The 16,967-nt window shown below is 56.6% G+C and overlaps 5 protein-coding genes across 5 annotated transcripts; 1 reads left to right on the top strand and 4 right to left on the bottom strand.

Annotated features, from left to right (window-relative positions):
- Positions 1 to 154: 154 nt before the first annotated feature.
- Positions 155 to 1,126, top strand: EX895_004347 (uncharacterized protein; the record flags this gene model as incomplete). Its single annotated transcript, XM_029884942.1, has 2 exons — positions 155 to 228; positions 301 to 1,126. The coding sequence occupies 2 exons, from the start codon at positions 155 to 157 to the stop codon at positions 1,124 to 1,126; spliced, it is 900 nt and encodes a 299-aa protein (XP_029738692.1).
- Positions 1,127 to 1,480: 354 nt separating this feature from the next.
- On the bottom strand, positions 1,481 to 2,524 carry EX895_004346 (uncharacterized protein; the record flags this gene model as incomplete). Its single annotated transcript, XM_029884941.1, has 1 exon — positions 1,481 to 2,524. The coding sequence occupies one exon, from the start codon at positions 2,522 to 2,524 to the stop codon at positions 1,481 to 1,483; it is 1,044 nt and encodes a 347-aa protein (XP_029738691.1).
- Positions 2,525 to 4,169: 1,645 nt separating this feature from the next.
- EX895_004345 (uncharacterized protein) lies at positions 4,170 to 5,558 on the bottom strand (the record flags this gene model as incomplete). Its single annotated transcript, XM_029884940.1, has 1 exon — positions 4,170 to 5,558. One exon carries the CDS (start codon positions 5,556 to 5,558, stop codon positions 4,170 to 4,172), a length of 1,389 nt encoding a protein of 462 aa, XP_029738690.1.
- A 402-nt stretch (positions 5,559 to 5,960) lies between these two features.
- On the bottom strand, positions 5,961 to 7,660 carry EX895_004344 (uncharacterized protein; the record flags this gene model as incomplete). The annotated part of the gene is made up of 2 exons (XM_029884939.1): positions 5,961 to 6,643; positions 6,727 to 7,660. 2 exons carry the CDS (start codon positions 7,658 to 7,660, stop codon positions 5,961 to 5,963), a joined length of 1,617 nt encoding a protein of 538 aa, XP_029738689.1.
- Positions 7,661 to 8,979: 1,319 nt separating this feature from the next.
- Positions 8,980 to 12,651, bottom strand: EX895_004343 (uncharacterized protein; the record flags this gene model as incomplete). The annotated part of the gene is made up of 2 exons (XM_029884938.1): positions 8,980 to 12,396; positions 12,607 to 12,651. The coding sequence occupies 2 exons, from the start codon at positions 12,649 to 12,651 to the stop codon at positions 8,980 to 8,982; spliced, it is 3,462 nt and encodes a 1,153-aa protein (XP_029738688.1).
- Positions 12,652 to 16,967: the final 4,316 nt, after the last annotated feature.

Raw genomic sequence — 16,967 nt, 5'->3', positions numbered from 1 at the left:
AGAACACCATCAAAAAGCCAAGCTCTTTCGCTCTCTCCTGACAACACTGCACCACCTCTCCACGCTCGCAAGCCGGCAATCAGGATCTGCGGCCTCACCACTCTGTCATCGCATCTCTCGACACGATCCTCGAGGTAAACCCCGTCTCAACACCATGTCGCGGCCCGAGCATCTGGCGCCGCCAGAGATCTTCTACAATGACACCGAGGCGTCAAAGTACACAGCAAAGTGAGCATTCCCTCTCCCAACCTTTCCCTCACATCTCTCTTCATCGCTGACCTTTCTTTTCTCCGCTTACAGCACACGAGTGCAGATGATTCAAGCTGAAATGACCGAGCGAGCTATCGAGTTGCTTATGCTTCCGGAGCACCGCAAGCCGGCTCTTTTGCTGGATATCGGCTGCGGCTCCGGACTCTCCGGCGAAATCATTACGGAACACGGTCACGAATGGATTGGCTTCGACATCTCTCCGTCCATGCTCGAAGTTGCTCTCGAAAAGGAAACAGAAGGTGATCTGCTGCTCGCTGACGCAGGTCAAGGGTGCGGGTTCCGAGCCGGATCCTTTGACGGCGCCATCTCAATTTCGGTGCTCCAATGGCTCTGCAACGCAGACGCCACCTCGCACAACCCTGCCCAGCGTCTCATGTCGTTTTTCACCACACTCTACTCATCCCTCTCCCGCGGCTCGCGCGCCGTGTTCCAGTTCTACCCGGAATCCGACGACCAGGTCAAGTTCATCATGCAGTTCGCCACGCGCGCCGGGTTCGGAGGCGGCCTGGTGGTCGACTATCCCAACTCGAAAAAGGCCAAGAAGTTCTACCTGGTGCTGTGGGTGGGTGGCGAGATGATGGTCGGTCCCAACGGGCAGACGAGCAAGCAGCTGCTGCCCCAGGGGTTGACGCACGAGCACGAAGACGGTGTTGAGGCGGCAGGCACCAACGCGGTCAAGTACGAGAAGCGCCGACTGGATCGCGACAGGAAGGGCGGCAAGAAGGGCAAGAAGCGTAGCGGCGAGACCGCAAAGGAGTACATCGTGAGGAAGAAGGAGCTCAACAAAAAGAGGGGCAAGGAGGACGTGCCGCTCGATAGCAGATACACTGGAAGACGCAGAAAGGGCGCTTTCTGATTGCGATTGCCAATTGCTCTTTGATACCCTCGTTTTCCGTGCTGGTCGAATGTGTCGTGGGTGTGAGAAAGTGCACATGTGTGTGTGTGTGTGTGTGTGTGTGTGTGGCAGAGGCAGATGGGCGAACCAGCGAATAAAACCCGGCGATGGTCTGCTCGGAAGAGCCGAAGGCAAGGCACCAGAGACGCTCGCCTACCACGGACCTGCTCGGCTGCCTACCAATGCATGTTCTGTTCACAGCCTTGTCACGCTCACAAACAACAGTCGCTGCCCTCAAACAACACCGCAAGGTAAAAACATAATGAAATGCATTATTGAATGTACAACAGTCACATCTTGCTCACCTGTGCGCGCTCAGATGTCGTCGTCCATGCCCACAGGAATCTCGACCTTCTGGCCCGGCTCGAACGCAGGCAGTCCCAGATAGGGACAGCTGGAACACCGGAACGCGTCGCCGAGGAAACAGCTTCCACACGAGCTCGTAGCGCCCTTGGTATCCACCTGAATCCGCTTGATCGTCTTTGGCTTGCCATCTTTGCCGATGATAGTCTCCGTCACCTCTGTCCTCTTCCCACCCTCGGACGGCTCGGCTCCAGGCATGTCCATGTCCTCGGTATCCAGCTGAACCACATTGGCATTTGTAGTGCGTTCCTCCTCCTCCTGCAGCTCGCGCAGACCGCAGGTGCACCCTTTGCATGCCTTTTTCTTCTTGCTCTGGCCCGTGGCCACGTCGCAGTCGGGACGCTTGACGGCGGTGGAGGCGATGAAATCGGCGTCGCGCAGCAGAGAGGATTGGTCGATCAGGTCGTTGGCCGAGGCGGGTTGGGTGGCCCAGAGCGACTTCTTGGCGCTGGCCGAGGCGCCGGCACCTCCGCCGAGCTTCCTTCGCAGCGGAAGCGCCGAACTTGTGCCGGAAGAGGATCCGATCGAAAAAGAGGCGGAAGCGGATGTGGGCTTGGACGCAGTGACGACACCCGTAGCCACATCAGACTGAACGTTGGTGAAGCCAGCAATCGTCAGCTCGGCTTTGACCCTTTGAGCAGTAGTGGCATCGACAAGCTCGCCTGCTTCGATAACGATCTTGCCATTCGGCTGCAGAGCCGAGTGCAGGCTCGAGAGCAATACTGGCGACGAGGCATCGGCATAGTGCACAGCCAGGTGGGCAAGCGGGTATGTGCTGGGACTGAGCGATGTGGCGCCGTCCGTGAGACGGTCTACCATGTGCATTTCCACTTGACGGCCCGAGTAGGCCTCGACCGCCTTTTGGTATGCGCCGCTCTGAGCAGAGGTCATGGAGCCAATGACGAGAACCGTGCCGGAAGGATCGACAGCTGTGGACGAAACCACGCCGTTTGAGGTGTGCGAGAAGGAAGCGTCGGTAGCTACGGGGGGAGACATGATTGCAGTGTATAGACTCTTGTCGAGGGGTGCTGAGAGCGAGTTGCTACAGGCTAATGCTGTGAATGGCTCTAACACGTACGGTATGCAGGAGCAGACGCAGACTGGCTATGCAATAGGTGATAACGGTGAGGGAGCCAGTCGTAGATGGTGGGCGAAGGTCGTGCGACAGCGAAAGGAGTCGGCGGGCGAGGGTATGAAAGGTGATGGTGATAGAGCGGGAAGCGAAGACAGCGAAGCGCAGCCGAATGTTTTCCTAAATTGGTCAACGGTGAATTTGCTGCGACTGAGGCCAAGCGTCCGGGGCAACGGCTGTTTTTCTTTCCTCTCTGCAAAGCAAGTTTTGGTGACTCTTCTGGCGTTGGCGTGCGGTGAAACGCAGCGCCTTCGAGTCCTAGGTTTGCCTGTCTTGCGCAGATTGTGGCAAATCACTCAAGGCCGATTACTCTCGCCTTCGTTTCTTGGTTTTTGGTTACCGAAAAGTGCAAGGCTGGGCAGCAGCAGAGGACGAGTGAAGTATCCTGCTCTCGGCTCCACCTAGCAAAAGTTTCACCACGGGGGCAGCAGCAGCAGCATCAGAGCCTAAAATGAATTTTGTTTTTTTTTCTTAGTCTCTGGTGCTCCTCGGATATGACAATTTTTTTGCAGCTAAACTCCGGATCTTGCTTCTGGTGAGGCCGTGAAAATACTCTGCAGCTGTGACCACAGTCAACGAATCGTCTCGATGGTGAGGCAACTTGTCGGGTGTGCTTCTCGATGTTTGGACTTGTAATGCTTGCGGATGGACAGGAAGGGGACGTTGAGCGGAGACTGTTCAAAGGACTCGCCGGCGACTGGAAAGCCAAATTGCTCGGTTGTGGTTGGTCCAAATTCGCAGCTCTATCTTAAAGCCTTATCTGATATTTTTCGTTGCTTCACTGCGCAAATCTTTCGGCCGATTGGGGATGGGTGGCTGATTGCCTGGTGGTGTCGACACAATCTACAGTATGCCAATGCTACACAAACCATTTTCCGCCACGGAAGGCCTGGATGGCGTGAAGCATGTTGTAAAGCTGGTCTTCCGGAACGAGGCAACGGAATTGCACCCATGTCTTGTCAGTGGGGTTAGCGTTGCAGCAATCCTTGAGATTGTAGCGCAGAGATTTCGAGGGATACCAATGTGTGTAGAAGCGGAGTTTCGTGGTCGCCAACATCACCGTTTGGATGGCGTCGGAGGAGGCCAAGAACTGGACGAAGATCTCATGTTCTTGAGAGTCTAAAGAGCTATGGGAGAAGCTGTGCGTCGATGGTGACGAAATGAGGGTACTACCATCCGTTGCTAGTTATACAGAGGGGCCAGCGAACCGAGCTGTATAGTTCTTGCACCCCTCTTTGCTATCCGCACATTCAGGCTTCCGCACTTGCTCTCTCACCCAACTCGCTATCTCGACGGACTACTGCCAGACTCAAAATCTATCACATCCACCTTCACAGCCACCGACATCAATCTGCCACACTCTCGTCGATCACGACCTCATCAATCGCCTCCTCACACAGCTATATCCTTGACGCACATCGCTCCTTCCCCGACCGGCCACGAAAAAATCATTTGCACGTCACTCGAAACGTGTAGCTTCCCTGTGAACTGTTCGCATTGCTCTTGACATTAGGCGCTCCTCCCTTTCGAGTTAGGCAGGTCAATCGTATAGTAGTTCGGATACACCAGCTCATCCTGCAACCCTTTGCGTATCACCTCGGTGATGAACTTCTCGACCTTGCCGACGTTCTTCAAAACATGCTTTTCGTGCTCGCCCACTTCGCTTTCGAATGTCACTTGAGGCAGGATGTTCATTCCTGGACTGTTGATGTTCTTCCCTCCTGTGCCTGCCACTCCTGCCGGTGCTGCGGTCGACTCTTGCTGAGCATCTTCTTCGTCGTCCTCTTCCTCCACAAGGCAGACATGTGCACGCTGATGCTCACCCTCCAGTGCAACGATGAGGCCGGCCCGCATGACGAATCCTGTCACCGAAAGCGTCAGTGGCAGCGACATGAATGCTGGGCTCGGATAGTTGATCAGCAAGCTCGTGGTGATGGTCAGTCGGAACGTCGTCGTTGGCCAGACGAGCGAGAGTCGCATCTGCAACGAGGGCAGTTGCGAGGACGACGACGAAGGCGAGGGTGGTGCGACTTCGCGTTCCTCGCCCGGCGAGATCTGGCCCGAAGGCGAGCGCGAGGATGCTGCTGGTGTACCACGGAATGCAGATCGACCGTTGAAGCCATAAGGCGGGTGTAAGCTGTTGCTGTCGCGTTTGACACCGATCTGGCTGACGCTGCTTTGAGGGCCTGGGCCACCACCGCCACGGAAGGACGAGGCGTCGAAGCTCGTCTGTCTCGAAGCATTTGCTAGGTACCCGGACGCAGGTCCTGCAAGCGGATGCTGCTGCTGGTGGTGCTGCCACAGTTGGAAGTAACCAGGAGAGGGAGGTACCGAGTCGACCGGGCTCGTCACTTGTGCTTGCGGCAACGAAGGCGTTGCTCCTCCTAGCCCTGCCGCTCGAATCCCTCTCGACGCGAGAGCTGCCGACCACTGCTGATAGTACCCTCCGGTACCTCCCAGTCCTGCAGCCGGTGTCGCAGGCATACTCCCCGCTACGCTCGCCGAAACAACGCTCGGCGGGCCGTGGATCCGATTCGGCGGTGCCGCATCGTCAAATTGCGTATACGTTCTCAACGGCAGCTCCGCTTGAAGTTGAGGCGCAAACGTCTCGGTGGGCGACTCGACCAGCGTCGTCGCATTGCTTGCCGGTGTTGCCTGTCGTGCTCCACGCCGACGCACGGGCGGGTCGTCAATCGAAACAAAGTCGGGCCAGATATCTGTAATCGACCGTATGGCTACGTCCGGTGGATCCGAGCCGAACTGGAGGTTTTCGAAGCGGATATCACCCAGGAATGATGGTCGTTTGGTGGAGGAGTTGTCGAGGGCGCGATTGATGGTCTCGAGAAATCGATCGGAGAGTTGCTCGTCCAAAAGACTCCAATCCAGGTCGAGCGACATGGCCGCCGCCGCCGCTGCCGCTGCCGTTGCTGTAGCAGGACGAACCTGCAGGGACTGACAACGTCGGAGCGATCAAAGCGCTATATGTGTGTGATGCGGTGGCCATACACTGGCATGACTGGGCGAGCAACGAAGCCAAGCGGGTCCAAGCGATTGATGGATGTGAAAGAATAAGAAGGTTGGCTATTTCAGCTTGTGTTGGTGTTCGAAAGTGGAGAAAATCATATCGGGCATTCTCGCTCCGATCCTGGCGAGGCTCGCAGTTGGACAGCTCACCACCGATTCAACCCCGCCTGTCACCCTCTCTCATGTCCTGCCACTCGCAACTCGAACACCCTGCAGACACTGTGGGACGCTCATTACATTGCAATACAGGAGGGGCTGGTTAGAAGAGAACAGCGACTACAACATGTACCGGAACGAGCTCTTCGCCATCGCAATCCGAGTCAACTGCTTCTTCGACTTGGCGTCCACCACCACTTGCGATTCCGGATCCACCTTGGCCTCAGCCTTCACGTCCTCATCTGCCTCCCTTGCCCCTCCGCGGCTGAGCAACTCCTCCTTGATCCTATCCAGCTCCTTATTCTCCATGTTCAACATGGTCCTGTGCAGCAGCACAAGCACGATGCACGCGACAAACATAGCCGAGCTGATCGTGTTGCTTTGCCAGTACTTGGGGCCCCACTTCTTGGGCCATACGTAGCTCGCCGAGATGTTGCCGAGCTGTGAGAAGGCATTGATTAGGGCGAGCGCGATTGCCTTCTTGTACTTGGGCGTGGGGATGGAGGGAGCGATCCAGCCGAGCACACACGTGTACCCCGCGTACGACGATGCTTCGATGAAGAGGGCAAAGAAGCGTGCGCCTAGGCTGGTGGTGGTCGAGGCAATGATGAACCCTACGATACCGAATACGAGGGGAACGATAATGTGCAGTGTACGCTCTTGGACGCGGTCCGAGTGGAGGCCGTTGACGAGACACGCGATGAAGGCGAAGAACCAGATCGGCGCCGTGAGCAGCAACGTCACCGTGTGCGAGTACCCGAGCGAGCCGACGATGGTCGGGAAGAACTGGTTGAAGCCCACACCTGCCAGTCACATCAAACAGAGGAAACATATTGAGTCAGCACATCTGATCCAAAGGCCTGAGAAAACAGCGACGACAACTTACCAACAGTGACTGCCGTGAGCATAAACGCCAACACCCAAACCTTGATATCCTTGACCGCCATCAAGAAGCCCTGCATCGGCGACCCCTCCTCATCGTTCGGCGACAACGTCGTTCCCGCATTGACCGACAACCGATTCACCGCCATCTGCCTCTCCTCCGGCGACAAGAACTTGGAGTTGCCCGGCATATCAGGCAAAATGAACACGGCAATCCCCGCCACCACCACCGTCACACATCCTTCCAGGATAAACAGCCACTTCCACGCTGGCAGTCCCGCCTTGCCCTCCATCCCGCTCAAGATGCCCGCCGAGATCAACCCCGAGAAGGCATTGCTGATAATGCTGCCCGAGAAGAGGATCGCCGTGCGTGTGGCCATCTCTTCCTTTTTGTAGAAATAGCCCAGCAGCGCCAACGCACCGGGGAAAAACGCAGACTCGACAAAGCCCAAGCAGATGCGGACGGCGAGCAGCGAGTGGTAACCCGTGGTAGCAGCGGTGCAGCCCGAGACGATGCCCCAAAGCGCAACAAACGTCGGGATGTAGAGCGAGGGTCGGCCGAGCTTGGTCATGAGCATGTTGGACGGGATCTGGAAGGTGATGTAGCCGACAAAGAGGATACTGATGGCGGTTTGGTACTCTTGATCCTCGAGCTTCAGGTCCTTTACCAGGCCGGAGTCTCGAGCGGTCGTAATGCTGTTACGATCGAGGTAATTTAGGATGTATAATAGGACTAGGATTGGCATCAAACGCAAGTCAATCTTGCGGACAAGCCGTCTTTCGAGCTGTTTGTACTCTTCTGAGTTGGGGTCGAGTGCTGCCACGGGCGCGGCGACGAGTGAAATCTCGTTGATCGAGAGGGCATCTTGAGTGTCCTGATGCGCGTTGTATGGCAGTTGTGGATCTGCCACGAGATCCTTGTCGAGCTTTTCGACCATAGTGAATGACAAACGTCAAGACGGAGGAAAAGGAAGAGAAGTGAAGGGTTTCGAGCAAGCAGGTGGATGTCACGCCTTGGAATCCTCGGGATGATAGTAATGGCGTAAGATGGAGATGGAGAGAAGAGAGAGGAGAGGTTGCCCGTAGCCGGAAGGGCAGCCTCTTATACGTCCCATCCATGCTTGAGTAGTGAGGGGTTGAAACGCGGGGCTCCCAAATACCAGCGTGGGGATTTCTCGCGGGGAAGCATGCAAAAAGGTACAATGACACGACCGATGCGGACCCTCTGGTCTCGCTCGCACCCCGTCGCTCCCGTACTTAGCCGCAGGGGCAACCGGCACTTGAACCAGGGGTGTACTGTTCAACGGTGTACGACGGTCCACAACGGTGTACGACTCCGGTCGCCCACACCTCGGCTAGCTTCCTATTGGTCCACGCGACTCGCCGCCCCCCAAAAAAGTACTCACGCTTTCTAAAGCTTCGTCCCTATGCCTCACTCAGTGGCGCTCAGCACAGAGGCAAATGGAAGAGGTCGGAACGGTACTCCTGTGCGATGACTGTGTCGGGTGTGATCACGGCCAATGAGGACGAGCGAGACGCAACTCCGCCATGTGATGAGCGCTTTTGCAGACGGTTGGGGTTTTCATTGTGGGGACTCCGCTTTATTCAAAAAAAAAAAAACATGTTCTGGACGTGGGCGGTTGCGATGCAACGAACTGAATTTCTCCGAGCCAAAAAATGATTTTCTTTACGCGCTCTTCCGTGGCGCGACGCAGCAAGCTCCACACAGCCGTCCTGTCCTCTCAGCGTCTCTCATCAAAGATTTCTCATTCCCATACTTTCTGTCAGTGAGCCAAGTCTTGAGCCTACTAAGAGCTGCTGGAAGTGGTGAGTAGCAGGTACCCGAATCGAGACGTATGGTCTGTGCAAAGCGAAGTTCAGCCGCGCTTTCTGCCTGTCGTCCTGCAGAGCATCGCATGCACGCGCGCTTTCCGCTGCTTTCGGCGAAATTCGTCGCTGCCATACATTAATCTGCCGTTGCCCCCCACGTCGAGTTTCGGTCGCCTCGCTTACGCCTGCCGCCATAGGATCTCGCGTCTACATAGCACTGTCAAGCAACGACGGACGGCCAAATCAGCACGGCCTCGCGCCGACCAGACCCGATAGAGCCGCTCTCATCTGCCCGCACCTGGCTCACCTACACGTGGCAAGCACAACAGAAATGTCGGAACAAGACCCCATATCATTGCAGAATCGGAAACAAAAGCCAAAAAGGCATCGACAGGAACAGGCGACTAAAACACAAAAGCTCGAGAGCTCAAGCAGCGGGAACAGCGGGAACAGCGGGCTGCACAGCGGCCAGCACGGGCGCACTATTGCGCTGGTGCTTGACGCCATCCTCCGAGTAGTAGCAGCTCCACAGGCACGCGCCGGCCTCGGGCTCCTCGGGCGACTCGACGCTGAGCGCAGCGCTGACAAACGCCGCTTCCTCGACGATCTTGGGCGTGGCGGTCATGTTGGGCTGGAACCCGTTGGATTTGCTGCCCGGGGTTGGGGGAAGGGATTTGTTTGGCGAGGCAGAGGGGTCGCGATCGGATGCAAGCGAGGCAGAGGACGACGGAGAGGAGGTGGGCCGCCACGAGCGACGACGTTCTGCCTTGGTGGCGGATGCGGTCGAGGAGTCTTGACTTGCACCTCCGCCTTGTGAGGCTGGGCGGTTGGCAGTTTGCAGCATCGAGAAGACGTCCGAGATCGACGAGCGACGGCGTTGACGCGTCTCTGTTTCGCTGCGGGCCGCAGTCGCCGGCAGTGGAGCGGGTTCAGCAGGCTGGAAAGCAGCGGGTGCGATCGGAACGGCAGCGGGCTTTGGTACGGCAGCGGCGGCGGGGACAACGACGAAAGCAGACGCTTCAGGGTCGCTCTGAAGGTTGGCTCGGCTCTTGCGACCGAGCGAGAGGAAGAAGCGCTGGATCTTGTTCGGTGACTTCTTGTCACCAACTTCCTTGGCAGGCGAAGCTGGAACGCTTCCTCTGCTAGCAGGCACAGCAGCATTCTTGATCGACGATCCACGTTCAGGCATCGTCGTCGTCACGCCACGTGCTTTGCCTCCAGCAACAGCCTCGTTCTTGCCAGCCGCGACAAACGAAATCACCGTCGGTCCTCGCTTGACAGCACCGTCGTTGCCCAACAGACCTTCACGAGGCACGACACGCTGCACTCGCAACTGTTCCGCCTCAATCTCGACGCGTTGCGCCTCCTCGTCGCCAAGCGACAAGACATGCTTGGGACTTCCCTCGCGTGGCGTGGTGGGCGCAGTCGACGTCGAGCTCCTCTGGCTATCGTTGCCACCGGGAGTAAGCGCACTGCCTGCCTCCGAAACGAGCGTATCTTGCCCCACACTGTGCGCGCGCACCGTCCTTGAGATCTCGGCACTGTGCGGCACGTATTCCGGACGCACGCTCGGCAGGCGAGCCACCGCAGCAGAAGCAGGATATCCCTGCAGGCCATCGAACTCGTCCTTCTCCTCCTCATCCAGCTGAGCGGGCGCGGTCTGAGCTGTCTTCGCAGACCACTCGCCGTTGACGTATCGACGGTGCAACGCAAACCGCACGGGCGTCGCAGTGGGCACGAGTTTGCGCACGAATCCAGTGCAGCGGCTGGCGAATCGCAGGTTGCGATGCGGGTGGAAAAAGTCGAGCGTCATCTGATCCAGCTCGTGCTTTCGGTAGCGTTGGAAATGTTGTTCCAGGGTTAGCGACCGGGTGGTGGTTGCAGCGCTGTGTGTTCCTTCGGAGAAGATGTACGCGAGATAGCGTGTCTTGTTGCGCAAGATTTGGTCCGAAAGCAAGGTCGACTGGGCTGTGTCGGCGGAGTCCGGTCGCAGCGATCGCGTCCACGGCGCACGAGAAGTAACGATGCTCAGGCCAGAGCTGGCTGCTGCATCGACGTTGGCATCCATCACCTCGTTGACCAGCTCCTTGATAGATGCGAGCAGCTCCTCGCCGCTCATACCGGCATTGTCCACCACATAGTCAACCAATCCAATCTGCTTAGCCTCGAGCGAGCTCATTGGCAGCATCTCCCTCGCAAACTGCGCAGCAACACGCGCACCACATCGCTCGTACCACGAATACGTATGCCACTCGGAGCCAAACAGTCCCAACCCGCGGTAATGCGGGTTGAGCACCGCCGACTCGGCACAGATGACAAAATCGGCCGCAGTCGCCATGGCCAGCCCGCCCGCAGCCGCGTTGCCACGCATCGCCGAGAACGTTACCACGCCCTTGGGAGCGAGAAGTGCCTGCACGCAGTCGTCGATGGCGTTGATGTTGGCCCATCCCTCCGCAGAAGCGTCGGGGGAGCCTTCGATGACGTTGAGCGCAATACCGTTAGAAAAGTAGCCGGGACCACCGAGCATGACAACGGCCTTGAGGTTGGGAAGCTTGAGCGTCCACTGGATTGCCTCTAGCAGGATCTCGCATTGGGTGGTGGAGAAGGCACCGTTGTAAAAGTCGGCATGCACGTAGGCGATCGATGCGTGCGTCTTTGGGCTGGATTCTACGTCGACCCACACCTGCTGATACGTGCCTGGGCGGTGCTTCCACGGCTGCGCGGGGTCACTTCCAAATCCACGCGTAGCACTCCACTCGGGGACCTTGCTCGCATCGAGCAGGCTGAGCTTTGCTGCGGTCTCGGGCATCGAGAGCAATGCCATCACCGCGGGCAGCTTCGGGTGCAGGAACTTGTCCGCTTTGGCTTTAGGTTGACGCAGGTGGCCGATCCAGAGCGGCAGATCAGCGCCGACATCGACGAGCACCGCCCCTTCGCGAGTGGCCAGTACGGTCCCTGCCTGGTTGAGCGCCGCCTGCCTGGCAGCCACAGCGGGCGGCAGCGGGTCGCGCTGCACGTGGGCGTTGTAAAGGAAGAGCGGGGTGCCAAACAGGTTGGACAGCATGCCGGGCTGAGAGTCGGCACTGCGGATGCGCTGGAGAACGGCGTCGGCGGACAGGCGTGGCTTGGAGCTGCTGCTGCTGCTGCCAGGAGGACCGGTGGGGAGGAGTGCGAAAAAGTCGCGCTGTGAAGCACGCAGTAGGGGGCGATCGTGGGTCCGCCCACCGAGGAAGGGTACTCCGCGCGAGACGCACTGAGTGCGGAACTGAGACGGTGCCACGAGCGACGCGCTCACGGGCAGGTACGAAGCGATGCCAGCGTCTCTGGATTGTTGCACGGCGGCGATCGTGATCCGGTCTACAGCCGCAAGCACGGCATTTACCGCCGCGCGCGTAACAGGACCACGATAGAGGTCGCTCTTGGACATGGCAGCGTTGCTCTCACCGAGCTCAAACTGATCAAACGCCCAGACAGGACCCGCATCGAACGCTTCGATGGCTTGCAAGACTGTAACTCCCCAATGGCTGCGCATGGTGGATCTAGCGTTCTTGGCGGTATGCTTAGCATCGATGAGCGCCAGCTGCTGATCAGCATCCTCGAGCTCGCCCATGTCACCGATGAGGCACCAATCGATCGCAGACGGACCCGCATCGCCAGGAGGACCAGGGTGGACGATGAGTGTCATCCATGTGTTGTAGACCTTAGGTGGGACGCGCTTGGTGAGGAAGGGGCAGATGATGAGGTCCGGCTGTGCGAGCTCGGCGGCCTCGAGCATGACTTCGGGGGACAGGGCATATTCTACTGTGACCGCATGCCCCTTCTGTCTGAGCACCAGCGCCGTTCGCTGCAAGAAGAGAAGGCACAAGGCAAGCCACCAGAAGTGTCAGCGAGATGAAATAAGATTGCGCCAGAAAATGACGTGGGGGACGATGAATTGCAAGATGTATGCTGCCGATCTGCCGTGCTGCAGTGCGGAGCTGCTTACGGAGGCGGACTGGGGTGGGACGGCAGAGGTGGGAGTTCAGAGGAAACATCCGGGGCGATGAAAACTTACCTGGGCTAGAGAGTTGAAGGCAGTGCAGATGAAGAGGATCTTCATTGTTCAGTGAGAGATCGAGAGCGTGTTGATGCAGAAAGCGGTTCGAATAAGTGATTCCTTGGTGGAAATGGAGAACGAGATCCTGATGCTGTACGGCTGCAAGGAAGTGACCGTCGTAAAGACTAAAGGGCCAAAAAGGTCTCGAAGCGAGCTGAATGCGTTGGCAGCTGTTGACTATAGATAGAAGCGAGTTGGAGTATCCATCGAGTGGTCGAAAGGAAGTTGGTAAGAGGAGCGTACGAAAGCAGGCGAATAAACCGAGTTGAAGCAGGTCGGGGAAAGCACGGAAAAGAGGAAGATAGCAGCGACACAGAAACAAGGAGGAGGAGGAGGATATGCAAGGCGAAGGATCGATTCAGTTGACGTCAGTATTTGTACTTTTAGCTTTCTTGACAGGAGAGAAGAGCGCCACAAAGAAGTGAGGAGAAGGACGCAGAGGAGAGGAAGCAGAAGAAGAAAGTGGGAAGAAGACCGGCAAGCAAGGCATTGGAGCAAATGAGGCCTGAACGCAGGAGGCAATGCCAGGATGGGCGGGACTGTGTCGCGGTGGGCCACTGCATGTCAACTGTGCATAGTGTGTGCCAAGCAGCAAACAAAAAAAAAACGACAGGACAAGAGGGCCGGTCCAATGACCTGTTGCCTGCCGATCCAACGCAAGGCGAAGCCAGGTGCAGATGCATCAGAGATCCGAAACAGGCTTAGTAGTTGGTCTCTGCTCGGCATGGGCAAACCCGCAGACTGTGACGGGCTCGCCAGAACAGCGACAGACGACACAAAAAGCGTCTCAACTCAACGCTGATGAGCCCAGGAACCGCGCCGAGGCGTGGGAAGAAAGGTGGGGAAAAAGAGTGTAGTAGGGCGGACTCGGGCGATTGACATTGGACGAGGTGAAGCAGGAGGGTCCTCAAAAAAGGGTCAAACCTGCGACCGGGCTGCACTAGACTTACTTACCGAGTTGCAATGGTGGAGACAGAGGTGGACGCACGCCCAAATTGTAGAGGAAAGCGTAATTTGCCGATCTGGGAGAACGACAAGCAAGGGGTTGGAAGAAAGCGTGATAGGCAAGGGCTGACCCGTCAAGGCTGTCGATGCAACGCCTTGAGCTAAGAGCTGCTGATGGCCCAAGCAAGGTAGTTTGCAGAAGAAAAGGGCCAAGTGGCGAGGCCCAGGTACGCGAGCGGGTGAGGGTCTTAACTTGGCTGCAAGGAACACTTGGTTATATTAGAGTCTTGTTCTTGGGAAGAAACGTCAGGCCCAAGAGTGCGTCGCGCTACAGGTGGTCGGCGGGGTCCTCGGAGGCCAAAAGGAGAAGAAGAAGAAGGGGCTGTGGGAAAAGGCGCTGTTTGTCACTTTGAGACAAAGACGATCCCTTGCTTGTTGCCGGCTTTGCTATTCGCGGGTCTATTGCTGGACCAATGCAAGGGGTCAAATAGTGCAGAGAGCCCTCGTGGAAAAAATAAAATAAAAAATAAAAAAATCGATTTTTCTTGCAAGATTAACTGAATAAGATTATGGTCGATATCGCCGCGGTAGACAGTGGTGATGGAAGTCGGAGCGATGGCGAGGATTGAGTCCGGATAGAGGGTTCGACGGCGATGGGATACAAGTGCGTATCTCGTAGGCAAAGAAGGAGCTGATTAGCAAAGACAAGATAGACAAGATGTTGGAAAAAAGGGGACGTCCGAGGTCGACTAAGCTCTCGTTGCGCATCTAATATACGAGCGACGGCAAAGCAACGAGGACACAGCTGCGGGTACTGCAGCAGAGCTAAACAGCACATGTCTAGCCAAAGGCGTGGCATGATCGCCAAATAAAGTTCCAAGGCGAGCTTCTTCATTCAATCCAAACTGTTACAAGAGAGAGCGGCGTCGAACGGTACCCACGGGTGAGCCAAGCATAAGACAACAAAGGGTTGCAGATCCGATGCATCTTGGCCAACATCTCTTGAAGACAGCAGCGTACTGCTTCAACGTATCCCCGCTGGGCTGCAAAGTCGGAAGGACAAGCTCAACTGTGGGACAGGCGGAGTTCCTCGTGTTGTCGTGCTTTTCTATTTGCTGATGAGCACAATAGAGCAAGGGCCTCCTGTAAGTCAGCTTGATCGAATCTACCCGTGAGCACATGTCCGAGGAGAACGAAAGGACAGTGGGAGAGATGGGAAACTGCAAGAACTCAAAAGACAATCGAGCGTCGAACCGTGAGGTGTGAGAGAATCATGCAAGGTGGTCCGAGCCGGTTTCTCCTTTGGCAACGGTCAGGAAACAAGACATGAACGCCGCCGCCGCCGCCTCCTTCGCCACCACGCAGGCGGGCAGGAGTCTGGCAACTCAATTAAGCGAGATGAAGCCATTGGATGCAGAGCGTGAGACAAACTGCAAACTGATTGCGGTGACATTTGCCGAAATCGATGGTGCCGCCGCGAGCAGGAGGCTTGAATTATGCAAGTGCGCTGCACAGAGTACAAGTAACACGCACTCTGCAGCAATGCTGCATCAAAACGGTTGATTGTACTCTTAATGCTTGTACTGTATGGCGGCAAGCGGGGCTGGAATCAGTATACTTTGTTTCGCAGCCAGCAAGACGCGCCTCATCCTCAATTCAGCAAAATGCAGAAAAGGCCACTGACAGTCAATGAATGACACACGGTGCAGAAATGGGTTGGTCAACTCCAAGCAGCCTCCCGTCTCTCCTCTGCAAGTCTTCCGCGTCGACTCTCGATGTGATGCATGCTGTACAGTACAGTCGAGAATCGACGAAGAGTGCATCCGTTCGGCAGCCATGCAACACGAGGCCACGTCAAGCAGAAACGTGTTCCTGTCTGGCTTCCCTTTATAAGTATAAATCAGCGAGAAGAATTAACAGATCCACAGTACGGTAGGCCCAGCTTCAGCACCACTAGTCCTTCGGCATGCTTCGTGGTGGTGGTGGTGCCTGTTTAGTAATCCCTCTATCAAGAACAAAGGGCCCCGTGCTCGAAGCTCGAAACGAGAGACGCAAGGGCCAGTGGGAAAAAGCGGAGAGGCTGGTATTTTACGCCCAAGGCGGCAACCAGTCTTGAGCGTGGGAAATTGGCGTCAGACGCGTTCAGAAAGCGCAATCAAATAGGGAAGATAAATTTTACAGAAACAGAATGAAGATGCAGTAGACAAAATGATGATCATCAATGATCCCAGCAAACTCGTTTGTCATTCAGGGCCGAGTGGGTCTTGCGAGTGACAATCTCATCGAAGCCAGCCACCCTGGCTCACGATCTGCAGCAGTGGGCACGATGTTCTCTGCAAACACAGGGAAAAAACTGACTCTGGCTCGCTCGCTAGACCGCTGCTTCCACTCACGAATGGCGAGAGAAAAAAAGAACCATCAACTTCGCTTACTGCGTTCGGCTCGCCTCTGTTCCTGACGGAGGTAGACATCCCAAGTTCCGGCGCCTTTGTCAAGGGCCTCCTTGGTACCCCTCGAGCGTGCTCATCCATGTAGCGCTTCTCGGTGCTGGGGGAGCCACTGCATTTGATGCCGCTACCAATTCTCAGCGGGCGGAACGCGCCTTCATTCTCTCGGCTTCTAGCCATACATGGTCTCATCTTCGTAGTTGGATGCGGTAAGCATCGAAGACGGAAGCGAGAAGCGGAGTGCGGGGGAGTATATCTCGAGTCAAAGGATGTTTCAGACTCCGTTCCTACAATCTCTCAGCCGTGATACCTTTTCCGGACTCGGTCGTGTTGCAGGCGTTTCGGTCGGTCAACTTGTTCAGCACCAGCCTCGTCGACAAAGGTCCTGGACGTAGTCTGAGCCACAACTGCAACTGGTCATTCAGAAGAGAGAGAAATTGACTGCGAACGCAGTGTCCTCGAAATTTAAGGGACCGCTTCCGCACCCAGCTCGAGGCGGGTGGTGCCAGCGCCGACAGTCCCTTCGCTCGTCGTTCGTCATGCGGCTCTTGCAACGTGAATGGCAGCCATGCAGTATGCGAAGAGTAGACATGTTCTCGTACTTTAGTGAAGGACCTTCTCTGTTCTGTGGCCGTGGTTTGGTGACTAGGCGTTAAAGTGGTTCGCCGCGTGGCGATAAAGGAAGTGCTCTCACAGGTACATACAGGAGCTTTGTCTGTAGAGTGGCGGCAGCATCGACAAGTGCTGCACAAGGAGGTGCTTCTCTGTCGTTCAAGGCTCGCTCCCAAGTGCGAGACTGGCTGGCCAGACGTGTGGTCTAGCATGGAATGGACGAAAGGAGCACAACGTGGCGAGTAAATCACCGATTTGATCTGTTTCCGATCGGGCTCATAGCCGCAGCGAGACCATTTCGCCCCTGTGGAGGCA

The sequence above is a fragment of the Sporisorium graminicola genome, chromosome SGRAM_3 (assembly GCF_005498985.1).
Source record: "Sporisorium graminicola strain CBS 10092 chromosome SGRAM_3, whole genome shotgun sequence".
In the NCBI taxonomy this organism is placed as follows: Eukaryota; Fungi; Basidiomycota; class Ustilaginomycetes; order Ustilaginales; family Ustilaginaceae; genus Sporisorium; species Sporisorium graminicola.
This window is presented reverse-complemented; position numbering and strand designations above follow the sequence as displayed.